General features: G+C 42.1%; 1 protein-coding gene, 1 long non-coding RNA gene and 1 pseudogene across 4 annotated transcripts in view; 1 reads left to right on the top strand and 2 right to left on the bottom strand.

Moving 5' to 3' along the window:
* The window catches only part of LOC141139804 (uncharacterized), a 42,435-nt gene extending 37,366 nt beyond the window's left edge, over positions 1 to 5,069 (bottom strand). The window contains exon 1 of the long non-coding RNA XR_012243813.1: positions 4,839 to 5,069. This is a non-coding gene — a long non-coding RNA (uncharacterized lncRNA). The remainder of the gene's footprint in view (positions 1 to 4,838) is intronic.
* Positions 1 to 23,048, top strand: part of MCF2L2 (MCF.2 cell line derived transforming sequence-like 2) — a 527,578-nt gene that overhangs the window by 164,462 nt on the left and 340,068 nt on the right. For all 3 annotated transcript variants that reach the window (XM_073626295.1, XM_073626294.1, XM_073626296.1), the window contains exons 9-12: positions 1,667 to 1,781; positions 12,529 to 12,648; positions 17,756 to 17,947; positions 18,524 to 18,715. In XM_073626295.1, coding sequence (XP_073482396.1) covers positions 1,667 to 1,781; positions 12,529 to 12,648; positions 17,756 to 17,947; positions 18,524 to 18,715 — 619 coding nt within the window. The remainder of the gene's footprint in view (positions 1 to 1,666; positions 1,782 to 12,528; positions 12,649 to 17,755; positions 17,948 to 18,523; positions 18,716 to 23,048) is intronic.
* LOC141141903 (U2 spliceosomal RNA) lies at positions 3,502 to 3,622 on the bottom strand (annotated as a pseudogene).

Genomic DNA, 23,048 nt, shown 5'->3' with positions numbered 1-23,048 from the left:
GGGACCTTTAAGAAGCATTGGTGCACTTAATGACAGTCTTAATAAACTGTCATGCAGTAAGGATGAAGTATAGGTACTGGATAGATGCTGGATGGATGCGGTATAGCTGCAGTAGAGGTGCCATATAATCAGTGTCCTGCCTCTAGTGGCTCAGTCCCTGCAAATAATGGGCAGTGAGCCCTCTCACCAGTCCCTGTGGTGTGCCTCTGAACTCTCGCTGTGAAAGGGGGCCCCCCTCTGCCCCTCCACTGAATGCCTCTTGTGATCACCGGTAGTAAGAGGGTGAGAGGACGCTGAGGTCTCCCTATGGCAATGGTGCAGATGCAATGCTGTGGTCCATGCGGCTCTGTGCTGGGTGTCTATGCTCCCAGGATTCAAGCTTGGTCTTCACTGGTCTGGCCTCCCAGCAGCCCTGTCTGCATGCAGGTAGATGTGCAGTAGATCAGTTCCCACTACACCAAGATTAAGAGGTTTTATTGAGTCTGGTAAAAGCCCTCTTGCCACTCCCTCTTCTTCTTAACGTCCTCTGTGAACTGTAGTGTAAAGCAATGGTCATCAACCCTGTCCTCAGGGCCCACTAACAGGCCAGGATTTATGTATTACCTTGGGGAGATACAGACTAGAATACTGCAATCACTGAGCAGCAAATGATATCACCTGTTATGTATTTCAGTTATCTTGCAAACCTGGCCCGCTAGTGGGCCCTGAGGACAGGGTTGATGACCACTGGTGTAAAGGATCCATTGGCCCTATTCTATGGGTGATGTCTTGAACTACAACTCCCATTATTCTCAGCACCCTGCATAGGAGTCCATAGACTTCCTGGTTATAGCTCTCTCCCTGCTGGCTGGAGGGGATAGTGCGGCATGCCATCTAGCATCTAAGTAGAGAATGAAGCAACTAAGGGCAATGTCTCCTTTTCTATGTTGTTGTAGTCCAGTACCTGGCTACACATATAATATGTTAATGTTAGTTTAAAAGCCATTTGTAATATTTTGACATCTGTAGTTTTCATTGAAATAATAACTTGTAAACCTGACATGGACATTCTTTTTCATGCACTTCCTGTTATGGGGTGTCAATTCTCTGTTCCTGTCTCCCAATTGATGTCCTGCATTGTTGTTCTATCACATGTGCTGTCAGCATAGTCTATAACCAGCTGTGCTGATGGCATCATCAGGAAGCTTACACTTAGCAATGACAAACATTTGTTGCTATAATGTGTGTAGCCTGGAAGTGGCTGCAAAGAGGCCATAGGAGATCAGAAGTAAGAAATGCAAAAAGGGTGAAAATAGCATTTCTGAAAAAAAAAAAGCATGTTTATTGTTTTTGATACTGCTTTAGATAACTAAGGGCCTGTGCCAATGGCATCAGTTTAACATGAGTTACAGATGCTTCTGAGATTATTCAGGATTCACTGACAGGGGCATTTGGTCTGCAATTGATCTCCATTGGACCTCCACTTGACCTGCTTCAGGTCTGATTTGCATTCCCAAAGACTTGTATGGGAAGGCAAAACCTGCTTGAAGCAAACAAAAGCACATTGACACAGGGCGTTAATGTCATCCAGGTTAAGAGGATTACATGTACTAATATGAGAGTTTTGTATTTTGGGTGCTAAGCACACATGAATATTCTCTTTAATGTATCTATTTGCTTTCTGCAGATTACTGGCCCAGCTTGATGAGACAGAAAAAGCGTTCAACCAGTTCTGGAGTCGCCATCAGCTAAAGTTAGAACAATGCCTGCAGCTGCGACACTTTGAGCATGATTTCAGAGAGGTATGTTATATCAGTTGATATGACATTTTATGCATGTTCTCTATAGAGGTTCAATACCGGGTAGTGTCAATTTGGATATGGGATGTGGAAAGAGTATGGCAGAGGTCTCTAAACTTTTCAGTATGACAGCCACAATGCATTTTTTACAAATAGCCGTGAGCTGGAAAAAATCAGATCCTTCCACTGATACAAAACACTATTCTCCCACTGACACCAATAATGGGGCACTACGGTATTCCTCCCTATGATACCAACGATGGAGCATTATTCCTCCCCCTAATACCAAATGTTTACCCCTCTAATGCCAGGAACATTTCCACTCACACTGGCCACAGTCTGGCCCTTCTAAAGTCTGAAGGATAATAAACCGGCCCTTTGTTTAGAAAGTTTGGAGACCATTGATTTAAATGAATGAATACAGTACTTTGAGTTTTTTTCTAAGTTCATTAGGATATGATTTAGAACAAAGGGAAAATACTTCAGTAAAACAAAGCAAAGAAATTCCAAATAAAATTGAGCCCATCAGGGCCCCCTTACATCAGAGTCCCCATCAAAGCCCCTCCTACTTAAGAGCCCTCCTTACATGAGAGTCCACCTTGCATCAGAGTCCCCCCTCACATGATAGTTCTCATCAGAGTCCCTCCTTATATCTGGTAATTTAAAGAGTCACATAAAATCCACCCTCAGGCCACAGTTTGGAGACCCTTGTTTTAAGGTCTGGGCTGTATATATATTTGTAAATTATTCATGAGTCATACCGCAGTATCATCGTTCATCATGTATAATATTACCACTATATGCAGTCATTGCAGAACTATTAAAACAAATGTACATGCCTATGGTATGTAGATCATATATATATATATATGTATATATATATATATATATATATATATATATATATATATATATACAAATTTTTAATCTACGATGGTGCAAAAACCTACAACAAAAAATTGTGCATGTGAAACACAAAAAAGTGCACTTAAGGGTGTGCTTTAGTCCACCCCACAAAAGAGTAGGACTTCTACCCTGACCCCTGGGGCGCAAGACTCCTGACGGGGACATAGGTTTACATTGTCTGCCAAGCCAGAGGGCCTGGCAGACCCCGTTCTTCTTGGACAGCCAAAGCCATCCTCGAATACTAGGTCCGGGGAGCTAGAGAGAGAACCCCCCACGCAGAGAGAACCCCCCACAGGTAGGGGAGGAAGGAACTTGAGGGCCATAAATCTTCCCCCTAGATGTCAGGGTACCCCCCAAGGACTCACACCCTTCATCCAGTGAAAACACACACAAAAGTGAAAAGGTGACAAACGTGGGAAAAAAATTAATAAAAATAATTACGTGTCCGTGCCAAATTGTGCACTGGCCGGGGCCTGAGGCCTGGTAAGCAAAATTTGCCACGGACTTAAGCCAGAAGGCCCAGCCCTGATGGCGCAGTGCAGAAAAAGTGTTTGGAGCTGTGACTATGTGATCTTTTTACACCGTGGGTTCCCACACCCAAGTGTTACTAAGAGCACCTCTGGGGCGACCACTTCCAGAGGGCACAGACACTGCGGACTCTCTGCCTTCCCAGCCCATGGCCAGACAAGGTAGCCTGCTCGAACCAGGAGGTAATGGACCCTTCCAGCTTTCCCAGGGAGAATTTATTCCCATATTCCCAGCCCCCAATATCACTTGGGCGCTTCTGGTACTAACCTTCCAAGCCCTCATCACTCTAGCAGGGTTTCATAGTCACCACTCCAACCCGGCCGGGTCAGAATGATAACACAGCGCCCCCACTAGATCACTGATAAGAACAGATACTACACTTGATCTTAGCCAAAAGGCCAAGAAGCGATCATATAGCACACTCACAAACAGTTACACTATGTGACCAGAAAGTCACTTTATTCAAACAATATAGGTATGCATTGGTATAGTGTTTGTCACTCTTTGCTACCTACAGTAAACAAAGTCAATAGGAGATTATTTCAAGGAGGATATGACATGGTAAGTATTCTGTTCATGCTTTTAGTAACCAACAACAAGCAAAGAATGACACCCGTAATTATAGATGCATACACATGAATTGTTGCCATTGGTATTAATAACTTAGAAACCAAAATTGCCAGCTTATAATCATTTATTCTCTTGCAGTCCTTAAAGCAGTCTGACTGCAGGTTTATTTAGAGCACTATGCAAATACATGTCCTCTGTTGACTAGCAGCTTAGCAACAGGGTCATTAGCTGTTTAGTAGAGCTTTAGTTTTAGTTCCCATTAATGTAAAAGCACGATGTATAGATCCATCATGTCAGAATTTTGTGGCGTAATCGAACGAGTTTCTAAATATTAGTAAGGAAATTGATTGTAAATAGTTTAAAAAAACAAACAGGGCATGTGCATTGATCATTGATGTACCATTTATGTAGTTAATGAGTGACAATATGTGGAAAACAATTTGATACAATGATGCCGTTAATACACAGTCGTTCAACAGATCTTTATCAAAAAGTAACGTTTTTCCGAACAATTTTCTATCCATGTATGGAGAGCTTAAAGGGGTTGTAAAGGTACATGTTTTTTCACCTTAATGCATTCTATGCATTAAGGTGAAAAAACACCCGACGATTAGCGGCCCCCCAGTCCCCCCCGTTTACTTACCTGAGCCCTCAAAAGTCCCGCCTCGTGAACGCGCTGGCTTCTCGACCGGGCTTCTTGGCTCATTCATTGGAGGATTGATAGCAGCGCAGCCATTGGCTCCCGCTGCTGTCAATTAAATCAATGACACGGGGCGCCCGGGGAGTGGGGCCGAGGGATACAGTCGGCGGCTATAGCCGCCGACTGTATCACGGGAACGCGCCCACAAGCTAACCCCCTTGGGAGAGCGCTTCCCAGATCGTGGGTTAGCTGATGTGGGGAGGAGCCGAGACAGCTGCCGAGGGACCCCAGAAGACGAGGATCGGGGCCACTCTGTGCAAAACGAGCTGCAAAGTGGAGGTAAGTATGACATGTTTGTTATTTAATAAAAAAAAAAGGAACCTTTACAACCCCTTTAAGTGTTATCACTTACTTACAGTTGCAGAGGGCCCACCGTTGGCTCGATCTGCCTCACCTCTAGAGGCAGCCCAGTGTATGTGAGTCAGGCACCCCATTCATATGCCACTTGTACATACAGATATGGGAGCTATTTGCCACCTGCCTGAAGGATCTGGACTGTCCATTTAAAAAACTTGGCAGCTGATGCTCGTGATCTTGTTCCTTTGTCCCAGGCCTTTGCCTGACAACTGAGGGCGTCAACTACTGCTGTTGAAATGATTAGCAGGGAAGACAGGTTCTTACCTAAGGCACAAGCCTGTTTGGTGTGTATGGCCATAACAAAGGCAGATAAACACTGTGTATCTGAACTTTGAACCAGAAACATACCAGACGCTCAAATTAAATATTAATTTACTGTATATCTAGGTATCTCTAGACTCTTGTGTGATCCGATGATTATACAATGTGCACATGCTTATTTTTAGATCGAGTAAAGGCTCATACACACTATAAGAAAATCGGGCGAACATTTTCATCCAAAGAATTTTCGTTTGATTTTCGTATAGTGTGTACACAACTTTCGACAGCCGATTCCGATTTTTTGAAAATTCCAGAAGGGACAAACTCCAAAATTTTTCTCGTACGGGAACAGAACAAACAGTTTTAGTTTAATGTGTACCATTTTCGTAGGATTTTTGTAAAGAAAAATCTGAAAAGAAAGGCTGCACATGATCAGAAACAATAAACCAAAAAAAAAAAAAAAGCCTTTGTCGTACGAGAATTTTCAGACGAATTTTCGTTCATCCGCTCCGATTTGCTGGGAAACAATGAGAAAAATCGGGCAATCGTTCACCCTATTTTCTTATAGTGTGTACCCCACTTTAGACCATCCTTTTTCACATTTTGTTTTTTTTTATTTTTTTAATAATACATGATAACATTATATTTTAAAACATGGTACTAAGAAAAGCCACATCTGCACCCAAAACTGTATACTTGTGTGGTATTACACAGACTGTTACAAACATATTAGTGAAATCTGTAAAATAGGAATAATTGCTCAGGTCACAAGGGGTTAATAAAAAGATGTCGTATTGGCTGTCCTTCACATTTTACCATTGGCTTACATAGATTGCAGGGAAACCCTGAGCAAGGGAACCGTTTTGGTCCTCCATTAATGCTCAATGCAATAGGGCTACCTGGAGGTGTTCTGTACAGAAAATATGTACAGAACGCCCCCGGAAAAATAATTTCCTGCTTGTATGATTGGCACACTGATTTTCCCAGAAGTCTGCACTAAGATACAAGTCAGATATCAGGCATCCCCTGCAACAAAAAGGTCATTTTTGGTGAGATACTCCCAATAGGAAATCACATCTAAAGGGATGCAAGCCCAGCAGCTTTCCTCATTAGAGGCCTGCAGGTGCACAGCTGATTGATAGTTATGAAACCACTCCCATTAGACTCACTTTCCCACATGGATACAGACAAACACAGGGATTTCTTTAGAATAACAAAAGGTAGGAATCTGCTACACATTTTGTTAAAATCTTTGTAATTTACATAGATCACCCGGTGGGAATGTTTTTTCTCAACAAAAGTGGAGTTACACTTTAAATTAATATTCTGCAAGTTAACCTACAAAAATGCATATGTGCCCCTTTATTTAACTTTAGATAGTTTGTCTGAGGGTGAGACTTAGAAAATCAGAGGTGAGAGACCCCCTGAGGTCTGAGAGTGCTGTTCTGTTAGTTGACTGAACTAATGATAATACCACACGCTGTTTTTCAGCTATTGAGTGGCCTTAACAGTATCAAATACAGTTCACTGTGGCAGGTTTTATTCCTCTCGACCCTGAGGCTCTGCCACTAGAGGACTTAATGAGGATAGTTACTGATAGGCCTGGCTCCCTGTCTATAAGCTGTCAACAGTCACACATCTCAGGAGCAGTCTTGGCTCTTACCTTTCCTGGTACTTCTACACATACAGCCATGATTCTTATAATAGCCTCTTTTATAGCACCAGCATTATACATGTGTGCGCTCATGGAGTTGGTTATCAACCTCACACAGCTCATTTTAGATGCCTCCTTTCTTTTAGGCCTCATGCCCACTGAGCTTAAAAGTGCCACTTTTACAGGTGTTTGATTTTTTTCAGCCTGTAAAGCACTTCTTTGATAGCCTATGTGTCCATGCACACATAGGCGTTTAGAGGCATATTAGAAGATGAACATTTGCAGGCACCAAAAGCACATTCAGCAGAGGAGCTAAAGAGCATAAAGAATGCTAGACATGCCAAACGCTTATAAATGCATCTAAACATTTCTAAATGCTAGACACATCTAGTGTTTGAGTGTCAATGCATTAGAATGGCCAGAATAAATGAATATTCTGGCCAATAGAATGCATAAACACTCAAATGCCAAGTGTGCCTAAATGCTCCTAAACCCATGTACAATACACAGCTTTAGGCACCAGGAGTTCTGGCATTCAGAGGGGCTTGTTCAGTTGCTCTGTTTGCATGAGGTCTTATGGATGAGACAAAATTAAAGATGCAGTAATGCCACAATACATGTAAACATCTAAGGCAGGGGTACTAAAGGGGTACTGAATTCAAATTTACTGAGGTCTGTTCAGTAAAATTTTCTTCCAGCGGAGGTCCGCGTCTCATGTTTGTGCTATGACTCGGATTCTTCATATCACTGCCTCCTGTACATGTCACAGTCCCCTTTAGGCATCTTGTGCCCCTCCTTGAGAATGATAGCAGCAGGCAGGGGAGCCGGGAGAAGATACACAGGTATCTATTAGGTGAGGCTGGGTTCCAGATAGGATTGTTACTCATCCCAGATGCGGACTGCGGTCCTCCATTTAGTGATGCCTAATCTAAGAGATTATACCCTTTCAGAGGATTATAGAATCATTCTAAGTATAACATTTATTTTATCTTAAAGGTGCTACTTTGCATTCCTTGCCTCCATTAGGATGTTACCAGTCATTTACAGTATGTTTCCACATGCCACATGTCAGTGTTATCTATTATCCATTCTAGATGTGGCCTCACTAGTATTTTCAGTGAAATCACTTTCTATAATATAACCAGTACAAGTCAACCCAGTTCCATTCCACAATCCTTACATAGTTAAGCAAGCTTACTGAGGTCGGCTCAATGAAAGGCTGGGCCCTCCATTATCCTGAGCACCTGGGCACCAGTCATTCTCTAATGTATGCTTCTGATGGGTCAAATTGTACAATGGGTTTACTCTTCACCCACCTGTGCATTTTACATGGGAGCTAAGAGGCTTTTGTTGATCAATGTTGAAAATGCTGCAAGATCCTAATGGGAGTGTTGATTGCCACTTTAAACAAGCTGCTAGCAGGCTTCAGAACTTCTTTAAGCTTGTTGAAAACCCGCTGAAGCCTGCTAGCAGCTTATTTAAACTGGCAATCAACACTCCCATTAGGATCTGCATTCAACATTCACAAACTGGAACTGAATGGTACATTAAAAGCTTGCTAAAAGCTCTGCGAATGCTTTGTCAAAGCTTGTCAAAGCTTGCTGTTCTTGCTGCTCTTATACAGCTAATGACTCTTCGGTTGCTAAGGAAGCGGCAGCCGCCCGCTCCTTAACAACCATGTTGTTTACTGGTTGTTAAGGACGCCGATGGCCGCCTACTCCTTAACAATTGTTTATTAATGTCAATAAATACGTTGGCTACCGCCAGGTGTTAAGTTACCACAGGTTTTCACTACTATACTAAAATACCGTGTGACTTCATAAAATAACTAATGCGGTATTTCAGTAGCATTTTTTTAAGTGAATGCCAAAAAAAATTTGAAAACGCTGTGCGGTATCTTAATGCATACTCGGAAGATACGCGGTAAGATCCCACTTTGTGAATGAAACCTAGTGGCTCTTATGTGTCTTATGTCTGTTATGTGTGTCTTATGTGAGTCTGATGTATTCCATTGCCATATACTCATGTGTGATCTGTTATGGCTAAGGGTACTACTAAGTTTCAAAAATCCCTACATTTGAGACGGCACACAACACTTTTTAGTTTAGGATTTCACACCCAATAATACCCGAATTATATGGGCTTTGCTATATTTTGTACTTATTTTTGCAGACAGTCCCTGATTAGGTTTCTCATTTTATTTGTTTTCAGCAATTTGATAACGTTTCAGTTCTTTATGTAATATTTCTTCTGTGTATTCTACTATGTAGAGACATTGGGGCTGATTTACTAAAGACAAATAGACTGTGCACTTTGCAAAGTGCAATTGCACTCTGCAAGTGCAGTTGCTCCAGAACTTTGTAAATGAGGTAAGGTTTCACTTTGCAAAGAGTATCCAATCACGTGAAAGTAAAATAAAAAAAACGCATTTTTGCTTGCACATGATTGGATGATGGAAGTCAGCAGAGCTTCTGCTCATTTATTAAGCTCTGGAGCAACTGCACTTGCAGAGTGCAACTGCACTTTTCAAAGTACACAGTCTTTTTGTCTTGAGTAAATGAACCCCATTGTCTCTACAATTAAAAGAAATTGAAAAAGGTTACAACTTCTGTCAGGTGTTTATTGCTGCTATGTCCGCAGTTGGAAAATTTCACATCATTTTTTGTCACAGTGACCACTCATGAAGAGAGGGACCATCTTCTAATGGGGGTACAAACACCACTATAAACCTGAAAAATTGGTGATCAAGTGCTACGCAAAAAAAACTAGACAAACCACCACTGCTCTCTAGTGCAAAACCAAACAATAACTATAGCTGCCATCTTATAAACCTGTCAAAGGTTTTAACTTTGCCACACACTGTCCAAAACTGTAGGGGCAATTACTTTGTGCATGTCGTTATTAGGGTCTGTTTTATGCTTGGCCAATGCCAATTTTGGATATTCTCTTTAGAGTGGATCTTGCATGCAAGGTTTGCAAACCTCATTGTGCATCCTTACGTACATCCTTTTCTATGGATAATGAGGCTACTCAAGTGCATTTGTTGAAGTAAACTCAACAGGGAACATATCTATTTATATATTTTTTCTCACAGAGCTTTCACCCAGGATTCAGACTAATTGGATTCAATTGAAAATGTATGTGAATCCTCAGGTAAACTTGTGTCAATCTTGTAGTAGGGCGTTTTGCTATAAATAAAGAACACAAGTTTCAAAGTTGTTAAACGGAAACATTCACCTCCGTAGGCGTGAAAATGAGCTGTATGTCGCCAAAGGTGAATTTTCTGTTCCGTAAAAAATCTTAGCATTTAGGGCTTGTTCACACTATATAGGTGAATCCAAGAATGCACAGTTTTTGTCTGCCAAACGCATGGAAATGCACATAGAGTACGACAAGCACAAAATTGTCCCACACCAAACCACATAATATTGTTATTTTTATTTAAAAAAAAAAAAAAAACATGTTATTTTTATTTAAAAGAACCCTAGTTCTTATTTAGGATTACATAATATTTAGCATTTATGTTGTGGAGATCTGAGAGTGGGAGGATATAGGCAGTTTAGAAAAAGACACTGGGCAGAGCTGACAAAACTCTAGTTTTTACGGTAATAATATAGATATTTCAATCATTCATATTGATGAGGAAAGTTTCAAGAAAGTCCATTCCGTTCTCGTGTAAAAACTCAAAAATTGATTTAATAAAAAAAAATAGCAAAATATTACAAGAACAATATCAAAGTATAGAATGCCATTAATAATGTATTATATTCTTAAAATGAAGATTGAATCAGATGTGTGTGTGTATGTAGATGTGGCAGCAAAGACTTGTGATGTGTCTGCAGCAAATCTCCCTGTTACTAGCTTTTTACTCCTAAATACAGCCCCCACCTTCTCCTAAAAAGGTTGGCTTGTCTTATAGTATCTCTGATCTTTATAGTCCTACAGAAAATCACGGGCTTTTAATGAGACATAGCTACCCTCTCTCCTCACACAAGGGTGGGGGATGACATTCCTAAAGGGTGACCAAAAATAGTGTGTAAACCTATTTTAACATATACAACATAAGTTTCCTAACATTCTAAATCTAATACTACATAAATCAGTATGTATATTATATTCATTTAAAACCCAATGTTAGTAAAGATATCCTAATCAAGAAATATTGTAGTATAAAGAAATTATGATCTTAACTAAAACTTTGAAACGTTTTCATCTTAAGTAATGTAAAACCTTCCTTCTCATCTGTGATGGGGGGAGGTGAGAACTCAGCTCACTCTTAATTACTAACACATGTTGACTCTACATATAACTGCTTATGAAGTTTATAACAATGTATATTTTCACAAATATAAAAGTCTATATATAATTTTACCTTATCCATACATGGAAGAGATATAAATATATATATTCAACTCAATTATTCTGAAAAGATCTCATCCATTTGTTAATTGATTAATATTAGATTCTAACAGGGGCTGAGTGCATTTCTGCCAGATCAAAAAGGTATTTTGGTTCCCTTGCAGAAAATTTATGTTACTTATTTCTGTGCAGAACAAAAAGACTCACTTGACTGCAGTGTTATGGTGTGAACAGGGCACATAGAGTGTTGTTTTTTTTGTCTTCTTGAAGAAACAGGTGCAGAAAAACTAACATCTCTGTAGATGGTGTGAACGAAGCCTTAAGGCTGTGTTCATACTATTGCTAATTGGATGCGGGTTTTCCGCATTAATTTCACAATAGCAGGAGATTTTGAGCCGATTCACATATCTCCGCAGCGGCTCCGGTGCGAATTTGCACAGGAGTCCTGTGCGTCTTTTGGTCTGCTTCAGGTCCGAATTAAGCCAAAAATTTGGGCTGAAATCGGACCTGAAAACGGTGAACAGGGACGCACCAGACTCCTGCTGTGGGCCGCATATGAAGATAGTGTGAACCCAACCTTAAACATAATGAGCCTAAAGCTAATTTATAAATAGCCTCTATCTATAAATTAGCAGCTCTCCCATTTGTAAAAAAAGAAGGCAAGCTTTTAACTGATTGTATTAAGTAATTTTAGTAGCCCCTAGTTTTAAGGCCTGGTTCACACCTATGCATTTTTTAGTGTATTTTCAGTTTTTCAGAAACACACTACAGTCCATTTACCATGGTTTCCAATGGGTCACATTCACATCTGTGCATTTTATGGAAAGGGCCAGGGACTTTTGTTTCTGTTTTTTGGTTCCATAGACTTCAATGAATCAAAAACGTGTATTGAAAAATGCAAATTGCATCAGGAATGTGCAAACTGCAACCTGCATAAGTGTGAACCAGGCTCTGCATCCCGCTTTACCAATCTTATCTACCTCCTAACTTATCTCCTAACTTTCTGAGATTGTAAAGAGGGACACCTTTAGCCCAAGGTATGTTGGCAAAGGACACACCCCTGACACACCCCCAGTTATACAGATCATAAGGAATGAATACGCAAGAAAATGTGTTTCCTTTTTACCACTAATTCACCTTCATTCTGGCCGGTCAAAACAACAAATGTAAGAATTCAGAGGGTGGATGAAAGGTTTACCATAGTACAACATATAATAGTTTGGGGAGGTAAATAATACATTGTTTAAAGAGGTCTTTACCTTTAGACCAAAATGAAGGACAAATGAGCAGGTAGGAGGGACAGAGGAATTTTGAGGAACATTCCCTCAAGATGAGGGACAGTTGGGAGCTATGATCTTGTAATAAAAGAAGGTAATTGCACAGGACTGACTTAATCTCTGTTTGATTTTCCATAGCTAAAGCTTACTCTGGATGCACTGATGGATACTCAAGCTGCTTTCACAGACATTGGAGATAGCGTATCCCGTGTAGAACATCTTCTCAAGGAGCTAAAGCAGCTGGAAGAAAAAGGACAGGTAAATTATACATAATAAATATATATATATATATATATATATATATATATATATATATATATATATATATATATAAAACGGCAAGGAACTGTCGGCCAACAAACACGAACGTAGTGACATACTACATGGTTTTTAAGCTTTTTAGCGCCACCCTTTGGGCTCCTTCTGCTAATTTCGTGTTAGTAGAAGTTTGGTAAGTGTTGATTCGCGCTTTTCATTTTGCGCTTTTCAGTTCGTTTCTGAACGGCCGTTCGTCAACCAGACATGTTGCGGAATCGGAGGAGATAACGTGTTATTTATTATTGGCCTTGGAGTTATTGCTTTGACCCAAGTCCAGGAGCAGGAGGAGGAGGATTTCTTGGACCAAAAATTGGTTGCTTTATTAATCATGACCAATTATGTCATATGCCTTCGCTGCGGGAGCTCCAGGAGAATAATCCAGATGTTTTTTCGGAATTACCTCCGGATGACGGACTCCTGCTTTCACCAACTCTTGGCATTGCTGACCCCCTATATTAGGAAGCAGGACATATGCATGAGGCTTTTATTTTATTTTTTGTTTGAATAATAATGATTTGATTTGTTATATTTTCTATATTTTTGGATGCATAGAATGCACTTTTTGGTTAAGTTCTATTGGCAGATAGCATGTCTGATTTTATTTGTTTTCTTTTTTTAATGCACAATAAAAAAAATTGTGGAGAAAAAGAAATTGTGCAGGATCTAATTAAGATGATCTTGATGTCCCAACTGTCTGCATAAATCTCCAGTGGTAGTCCCCCTAAAAACCTATAGAATATTTCAATCTATATTCAGATCCCTAATTTGGAATAGTCGCCCCCCCCTCCCATATAAGACTGTAACAACTTGAAAACTCTAAGGACGGGGGTGGTTTGACACTCCCCAATCCTTGGATGTATTACATTGCGGCCCAGCTGCAACATCTTACAGGTCAGTTTCTTGTCACACCAGGTAGCTCCTCCGGCCCACTAATATCTGCTTCCCACATTATGTTACAATGTACTGGACCTGATTCTGTCCCTATTAGTTAAAAGCTGGCTTGTTTTGCCAAACCACATAAAACTTTTTCCACTTAAAACCTTTTGCATAAAGTTTGGCTTAAGGCTAAGCGGCTGCAAGGGGTTTGGGGGATATACAGTCCAATTTGGAGAAATAAATCGTACAGGGAACTGTTCAAACTGCAACAGGGTCTCAGATGGAAGACATATGGGGTGACCCATCTGAAACATGTCTTACACAATGGGAGCCTACTCCCCTTCTCAACTCTCCGGGAGAGATTTAATCTCCCCCCTCCTCTATGCAATTTTATTACATTAAATTGCAGAATGCGGTTAGGGCTCAGGGTGATGTGACTCAGTGGATCTTATCACCAACACTGATCTCCTTGGTAGAACATGATAAAGGTCTTATCTCTCAGTGCTACAATATGTTACTGAGTAGGGATGAGCTTCGAGTTCGAGTCGAACTCATGTTCAACTCGAACATTGGCTGTTCGCAAGTTCACCGAACAGCGAACAATTTGGGGTGTTCGCGGCAAATTCGAATGCCGCGGAACACCCTTTAAAAGTCTATGGGAGAAATCAAAAGTGCTAATTTTAAAGGCTAATATGCAAGTTATTGTCATAAAAAGTGTTTGGGGACCCGGGTCCTGCCCCAGGGGACATGGATCAATGCAAAAAAAAGTTTTAAAAACGGCCGTTTTTTCAGGAGCAGTGATTTTAATAATGCTTAAAGTCAATCAATAAAAGTGTAATATCCCTTTAAATTTCGTACCTGGGGGGTGTCTATAGTGTGCCTGTAAAGGGGCGCATGTTTCCTGTGTTTAGAACAGTCTGACAGCAAAATGACATTTTGAAGGAAAAAACTCATTTAAAACTACCCGCGGCTATTGCATTGCCAACAATACACATAGAAGTTCATTGATAAAAACGGCATGGGAATTCCCCAAAGGGGAACCCCGAACCAAAATTAAAAAAAAAAAATGACGTGGGAGTCCCCCTAAATTCCATACCAGGCCCTTCAGGTCTGGTATGGATATTAAGGGGAACCCCGGCCAAAATTAAAAAAAAAAAATGACGTGGGGTTCCCCCTAAATTCCATACCAGACCCTTCAGGTCTGGTATGGATTTTAAGGGGAACCCCGCGCCAAAAAAAAAAAAAAAAAACGGCGTGGGGTCCCCCCAAAAATCCATACCAGACCCTTATCCGAGCACGCAACCTGGCAGGCCGCAGGAAAAGAGGGGGGGACGAGAGTGCGGCCCCCCCTCCCTCCTGAACCGTACCAGGCCACATGCCCTCAACATTGGGAGGGTGCTTTGGGGTAGCCCCCCAAAACACCTTGTCCCCATGTTGATGAGGACAAGGGCCTCATCCCCACAACCCTGGCCGGTGGTTGTGGGGGTCTGCGGGCGGGGGGCTTATCGGAATCTGGAAGCCCCCTTTAACAAGGTGACCCCCAGATCCCGGCCCCCCCCCTGTGTGAAATGGTAAGGGGGTACATAAGTACCCCTACCGTTTCACGAAAAAAGTGTCAAAAATGTTAAAAATGACAAGAGACAGTTTTTGACAATTCCTTTATTTAAATGCTTCTTCTTTCTTCTATCTTCCTTCATCTTCTGGTTCTTCTGGTTCTTCTGGCTCTTCTGGTTCTTCCTCCGGCGTTCTCGTCCAGCATCTCCTCCGCGGCGTCTTCTATCTTCTTCTCCTCGGGCCGCTCCGCACCCATGGCATGGGGGGGAGGCTCCCGCTCTTCTCTTCCTCTTTTCTTCTCTTCCTTTTTTCTTCCCTTCTTCTCTTCTTCATTTTCTTCTCCGGGCCGCTCCGCAATCCATGCTGGCATGGAGGGAGGCTCCCGCTGTGTGACGGCGCTCCTCGTCTGACAGTTCTTAAATAACGGGGGGCGGGGCCACCCGGTGACCCCGCCCCCCTCTGACGCACGGTGACTTGACGGGACTTCCCTGTGGCATTCCCTGTGACGTCACAGGGAAGTCCCGTCAAGTCACCGTGCGTCAGAATGGGGCGGGGTCACCGGGTGGCCCCGCCCCCCCGTTATTTAAGAACTGTCAGACGAGGAGCGCCGTCACACAGCGGGAGCCTCCCTCCATGCCAGCATGGATTGCGGAGCGGCCCGGAGAAGAAAATGAAGAAGAGAAGAAGAGAAGAAAAGAAGAAGAGAAGAGCGGGAGCCTCCCCCCATTTTGCTGTCAGACTGTTCTAAACACAGGAAACATGCGCCCCTTTACAGGCATACTATAGACACCCCCCAGGTACGAAATTTAAAGGGATATTACACTTTTATTGTTTGACTTTAAGCATTATTAAAATCACTGCTCCTGAAAAAACGGCCGTTTTTAAAACTTTTTTTTGCATTGATCCATGTCCCCTGGGGCAGGACCCAGGTCCCCAAACACTTTTTATGACAATAACTTGCATATAAGCCTTTAAAATTAGCACTTTTGATTATTCATGTTCGTGTCCCATAGACTTTAACGGTGTTCGCATGTTCGAACGAACTTTTTTCCTGTTCGCATGTTCTGGTGCGAACCGAACAGGGGGGTGTTCGGCTCATCCCTATTACTGAGTAACTATTTGGATAGTTAAACCACCAAGGCTAGAGAGAACTGGGAGGTGAACGTGGCATCACTGTCCACTGTCTGTTGATCAGTGGGGAGATGCGTTGCAGGCGGTGGCAACTAGCTCCATAATCTCGTCACAAAAACTATCCCAGTTATACATAGTGCTGAGATACCATCTCACACCTGCTAAACTGCATAAAATAGGCATACCTGATGACCTCCTGTGCTATAGATGGAAGCAGGACAGGGGTGAACTCATTCACCATCTCTAGAGGTGCCCTAAATTACACCACTATTGGATGGCTGTCTTGGGTACCCTTAATAGGGTATTCCAATCTTCTGTCCAGCTAGACCCTAAATATTGCCTGTTGTGAATGTTAAGTGATTTTATACCGGAGGAGCCCACAAGATGAAATTTGATCAGTGTGTGGCCTTTTACACTTGACAGAATTCTAAGGGGCATGCTGGAATTTTTTCTGACAATCAGTGGTTGCAGCCACTGATTTGTTTATTCTGACAGCAGTGGGCGCTTCTGCCAGAATACAGTGTCCCAGCAGGGGAGATAGCCTGCTGGCTCATCAAAACAAAAAAAAAAATTGTTTTCGGCCAGCTTAAAGCCTTGTACACATCAAAGCTGGTTGAACGAAAAAAACTGTCAGCTCCAGTCGGAGCTGATGTACTAACGATCCAATGTCAGTACAGCAATCTCCTCCGCTGAGCTGTTGTGCTCTGACAGGGGCACGGCCCCCCACCTGAACACTCCGGTCAGGGCTCTCGCCCATTGGCTGGAGGTGCTGATTGGGAGCCAGTTGGCTGCTGGTTTGCCAGCATGCTTGTCCCACAAAAGCCAGCCAAACGGTCAGCTTCTGTGGAACCAGCTGTCATACACACAGGCCGAATGCTAGCCCGTTTTTATTGAACCGGCCAATATTACCCGGCATTCAACCATGTGTATGGGGCTTAGGAGGCAATACATACCAGGAGGTTCTGCAATTACACATTACTTATTATTATTACTGATTGGGCAGGAAGCCAATAGAGCAGGTTATTATCTGATCTCTATGATGCATTATATACAGTGCCTGAAATATGCTACTGTATGTGTTAAGTGCTTGAAGAAGCAAAAAAAGGTCATATGCCTACAGTACATAATAGGACAACTAGTGGAGCACTGTGTAGGAAGGATAGAGAACAAGTTATAGAATATTTTTTTATTTCATGGAAAAACATCTACTATATGATGAATTCTAGCATGAGTCTCTGTGGCCCTTGATAGACAGCTGCAAAAAGAAGAGGAGCCCTAAACTGTGGTGGAGGAGCAAAAGGTAGCACTGCGGGCCCCCTGCCCTTCCCAAATCCTTTGAATGTTGTGACTCCTGTTCTTACACCAGTGCATTGAGGTTGGTTTATACATGAAAATCCTTTGCAATTATAAGAGAAAGGGTTGACATCCTAAAATAGCATTAGTCTCTTTTGATTACTTATGTTCTGTTCTCTTGATTACTTCCAAGGAGTTATTGGAAAAAGCCCAGTTACATGCTCTTCACGGGGATCAGCTGATTCAGAACAACCACTATGCTGTTGACTCCATCAGGCCAAAATGTATAGAGCTGCGGCGTATATGCGATGACTTCACCAACGAGGCCAAGAAAAAGTATGACATCCTAAGAAAATCACTGGATTTGCACCAGCAACTTGACAAGGTGAGAAGACCATGCATAATGATTTAGCTATGCTGGCCACCTTTATTAAGTTGAGGGACCATTTTTTTTTTCTTTCTATTAGTTCATTATTAATTCCATGCAATAGCAGGCAAAATTAGTTTATGTGAAACAGTAAGGAGTATCTCCAGCTAGTTTTGGAAAGAGTAGAAAAAGGGTTGTATACTATTTCATGCTTTTAGTGCTGTTTGCTACCCCATTAGGGAAACTTACCTGTGCTTTTCAGCTAGTGATTATGTTGCTACAGGCAAAATTGGTATGTGTCACACAGTAAAGAGTGTCTCCAGCTAGTTTTGGAAACAGCAGGAAAGGTTTGGATCGTATTTCTGGCTTTTAGTACTGTTTGCTACTTTATTGGGGAAGCTTACCATTGCTTTTGAGGAAATATTGTATCACATCCCAGCTTTGTGATAACATAGTCACCAGGATAGGAAATGAGAGGAAATCTTCCCAACAGAGACGCAGATAAATGTTTGGCTTTCGATTCATTTAACTTGAAGTGACCCCTTTCCTTTTTTAATTACAAGTATATTTTTTATTGCTTTATACGATTACCAGGCTAACCAGTGGTGTGAAGATGGAATCTATCTCTTAGCTTCTCAAGCTGTGGACAAGTGCCAGTCACAGGATGGAGCAGAGTCAGCACTCCAGGACATTGAAAATTTTATTGGTCGCTCAATGGGTCACCAGCTGTCCAATCCAACAGAACTCTACCACAAATATGAAATGATTTTCTCCTCTGAGATAAAGGTAAGTGTCATGTTAAAAAATTAGAAAACATAAGTCACATTGTAGAATAACACTATATTGCTATCATAACCATTTTGTAGTTTATCCCAACCCCACTCCCTCACTGTAAATTAATATAATTTCAGCAAGTACTTCATGCCAAGAGATCATTAATAAAAGTCCATGTTCCCCAGCTGCAGCATGCTTGGGAGATTGCTCTGATCCCAGTGATCATGACTCCCCAGGGTCTCTGGGGAGTAGGGCAGTGTGATCAGTAACCACCCTGAATGGTTACCGATCAAAGGATCACAGTTACTAAACATTCATAGCGAGCACAGTAAGAGCAGTAAAAGTTTGGAAAATTATAATTATAAATTATTGTACCATTATAATTGTAAATTATAATTTGGTTGTATTTCAGCTAATTTTGTAGGATTTTGTAATTATCTGTAAATTTCCGCTATTGTACTGGAAAATGCCCTATACATATATTTATTGTGCATACAGGACTACTGTATGTATCAACATCTATACATACTTGGGGTCCCTGTATTCAGAAAAAAATGATGATTTTTTTTTTTAAATAACATGATACTTTTTTATTTTATGAAAATAGAAATACAGTTTTCCCCTTATTATGCTAGTGCCCTCCAACTTCCTTATTCTTCACCTAGACAAGGATGATATCTGCATTGCCCTCCCACTGCCTCCTGGGATGCCTATGTCAAATATCTCAGGTGGCATTACTTTTTACAATTCATAAAACCCTTCAAGATGGAAACATGTATACAAATGACTTGGTGCCAGATCTCTGTCTGAGAAATTGGGAGCTGACTGCAAGAACCAGAAAGAGACTGCCATCTCCCCATGACCAAAAGTAAGTTGGCATTGTAGGGCGGGACCTGGATTAGGAGAGTGGCACAGGAGAAGAGGGTTGCGTTAGATCCACTGGGCATATAAGTAAAAAGCACCAAAAGTTAAGGAGAAAAGTATTTTCATTGTGAGGTGGAAGTTCATTTTTAATTATATAAAATATATTATAAATTAAACAAACTGGATCTGCATTCTTTTGCATTTTTTTTCCTTTTCTTAACCTATAAAAATATATGTAGGGTATTTTTCTAAACAAATGACCAAATTAAAGCAGAACGGTAGGAAAAACTTTTTTTTTCATTTTGGATAGAGTAAGGGATGGTTATAATCCCTGTCACATTTTTTTTTTGTAGAGATTTCCCTTTACTTCCTGTCCCATAGCCAAACAGGAAGTGGGAGGAAATCCCGGGAAATTAAGGGAAGTCCTTGGGGACTCCCAGGTCACCAGAATTAGTGTCCTCATTAGAAGATTTCCCCTCTATTACTTTTCTGGAGACAACCCAAAATTTGTGATTTTCTTTTACTTTCAATAATTGTAAACAGGACAAATAGAGAGGGTGAATTTCCGTAACAGGGGCACAGACAGCAATACAATCTGAAAGGTGTTCTAATCCCCCTCGGCTCTGTCCAAAAGGAAAAAAAAAGTTTTTGTTTTTAGTACTTTAAGGCAGGGGGGGGGGGGGGCAACCTTTCAGAGGTTGAGATCTACCTGGGCAACATGTAGGAAATCAAAGATCCCCGGCGGGAGGGGGGGCTGGGGCCTTAGCGTCGCCATTTAATTAAAATAAAGCATTCAATAAAAACACATAGTGTGTCACAGTAGTGTCTTCTGACACCCCCCCCCCCCGTTGTAGTGTCCGCTGCCCCCCCACCCCTGTAGTGTCCTCTCCTCTGCCCTTCCCCCTGCATGGCAATATTCTCTGTTTCTTCCCCCCCAGTAGTGTCTGAACCTCTATAGCTGTTTCCTCTGTCGCTCCCAACACACAGCTATTGGTAGCTCTCTCCTACCTTACAGCACTTGTATATCACAGAGGAGTTGAGAGGCTGCACGGTGCTGGATAGAGGGCGGGACTGGGAGCTGATTTAGGTAACTTTTTATGTTAAGCTGATAATTGGTTGCTAGGGCCGCCTAGCAACCAATCATCTGCTAGTTAACTTGCAAAGTTAACTAAAGCAGCTCCCAGTCCCACCCTCCATCCAGCACAGCTTTGCCTCTCGCTCCCCTCTGCTAGTGAAGGAAGAGCAACACTGGCGGAGCCTGGGGGAAGCATTGGCACAGCCCTGATCGAGGTCTGCCTGACGGCTTTCTGCAATCGACAGGTAGCTTGCAATCCCGGGTTGCCCACCCCGGCTTTAAGGCCTCATATGTGCTTAAAAAATTGTGTTAAAACTATTTTGATGTCTAATGCCCTGTACACACGGTCGGATTTTCCGACGGAAAAAGTGCAATCGGATTGTGTTGTCGGAAATTCCGATCGTTTGTGGGCTCCATCTGACTTTTTCCGTTGGAATTTCCGACACACAAAGTTTGAGAGCAGGCTATAAAATTTTCCGATAACAAAATCCGATCGCTTAAATTCCGATCGTGTGTACACAAATCCGACACACAAAGTGCCACGCATGCTCAGAATAAATTAAGAGAGGAAAGCTATTGGCTACTGCCCCGTTTATAGTCCCGACGTACGTGTTTTACGTCACCGCGTTCAGAACGATCGGATTTTCCAACAACTTTGTGCGACCGTGTGTATGCAAGACAAGTTTGAGCCAACATCCGTCGGAAAAAATCCATGGATTTTGTTGTCGGAAGGTCTGATCAATGTCCGATCGTGTGTACAGGGCATTAGCTTTAAGGCCTCATATGTGCTTAAAAAATTGTGCTAAAACTATTTTGATGTCTAAAGCGGTTAAAAATCTTTTGCTGTATATACCACTAAAAACCAAAACTTTAGATTTTGGCCTTGTGACTGAGCTTTTGATGACTGATGAAAATGGTAGTTGCCTGGCTGTCTCTGGCTTCAATACTTTCTGAATGTTTGACCCAGAACAAGCATGCAGCGAGAAAAGTGAGAGTAAATTCCTGATCTGTAAGACCGCCCAATCACTTCCACACACACAAAACAAAAAATAAAGTTTCATGTGGGCTGCCTTTTCTAACACCTCTTTAAAAATGCTACCTGGCTGGCAGTTATACTGCCCCCTATTGCTTCAATAGTTGAGTCACTGGCCTTGAAAGGTTATGCAGAAAAGAGCTTGCAAATTTAGGTGGGTTACCCACTTTGTTTCAGGTTGGTCACTCAGAAAAGCACTGTAGGCAGGGGGATTGAATAACAGCCAGACAACTAGCATATAAAAAGCAGGCCAACAACGACAGTCCCTAAAAGGGATAACAATAGAGATTTTAGATATAAATCATTGCAACCCTCTTATCCAGGGGCGTTTTATGTAATAAGTGTGCAAGATCAAGTTGGGTCCTAATTGCTTGATAAAAAAATGTGGTGTGCTTAGTGGAGAGCATAAGCATGGTTATTATTGTGCCAGGGGAGTTGCTAGGATTGTAAAATACTTAGGGCCCCTTTGGGCATGCCAAATAGAAGAGTATTGTGGTGCACAGAGCGTGCCGGGGTGAACAGTGGGTGTGACCAAATTGCGTTAATGGCAGGATGGGCTTCAGGGGCGTGGGTAAATCAAACAAGGTCAGGCTGTCCCCCAGTATAATTCACCCCCCAGGTCAGTCTGTCCTGCAGTATAAGCTTTCCCCTTCCCTCCAGATCAAACTGTTCCCCGGTATAATCCCCCCAGGTCAGTCTGTCCTCCAGTATAATCCTCCCCCCAGGTAAGGCTGTCCCCCAGTATAATCACCCCCCAGGTCAGTCTGCCCCACCTGTACATTATCCCCCAGGTCAGTTTGTCCCCCCAGTATAATTCTCCCCCCTCCCCCCAGGTGAATCTGTTCCCCACTATAATCCTCCCCAGGTCAGTCTGTTCCCCAGTACAATCCCCCCCCAGGTAAGTCTGTCCTCAGTATAATTCTCCCCCCCCCGGTAAGTATAATCCCCACAGTATAAGCCTCCCAAGCTCAGTCAGACTGACCTAGGGACATTGTACTGGGGAACATACTGAGCCCCAGTGCAATACCCACAAAAGATTTTCACTAAAGATGTACTAAAACCAGCATTAGCATAAAACACAGCATAACTTACAAAATTCTTGTTAAATTCCTAGTAAGGCCTTGTTCATATAGGTTGTACTAAAGCAGCATTCCCCAACCTTTTCGGTGTCAGGGACCGGTATCTTGTGGCCAATTTTTCCAGGGACCGAGGGGGGGGGGGGGGGTCATTGTTGTGGTTGGTAGCGATGGGGGCTGGGTGATACTGTTGCCACTCACTGATGGGGTTTTAACAGGAGTTTCTGTGCAGTCAAACCTCTTTGCTAATGATCTGTATTTACAGATCATTAGCAGAGAGGTTTGACTGCACAGAGA

This window comes from Aquarana catesbeiana, linkage group LG04, assembly GCF_042186555.1.
Source record: "Aquarana catesbeiana isolate 2022-GZ linkage group LG04, ASM4218655v1, whole genome shotgun sequence".
In the NCBI taxonomy this organism is placed as follows: Eukaryota; Metazoa; Chordata; class Amphibia; order Anura; family Ranidae; genus Aquarana; species Aquarana catesbeiana.
The sequence above is the reverse complement of the archived record's forward strand: the minus strand, read 5'-3'. Positions and strand labels throughout refer to the sequence as shown.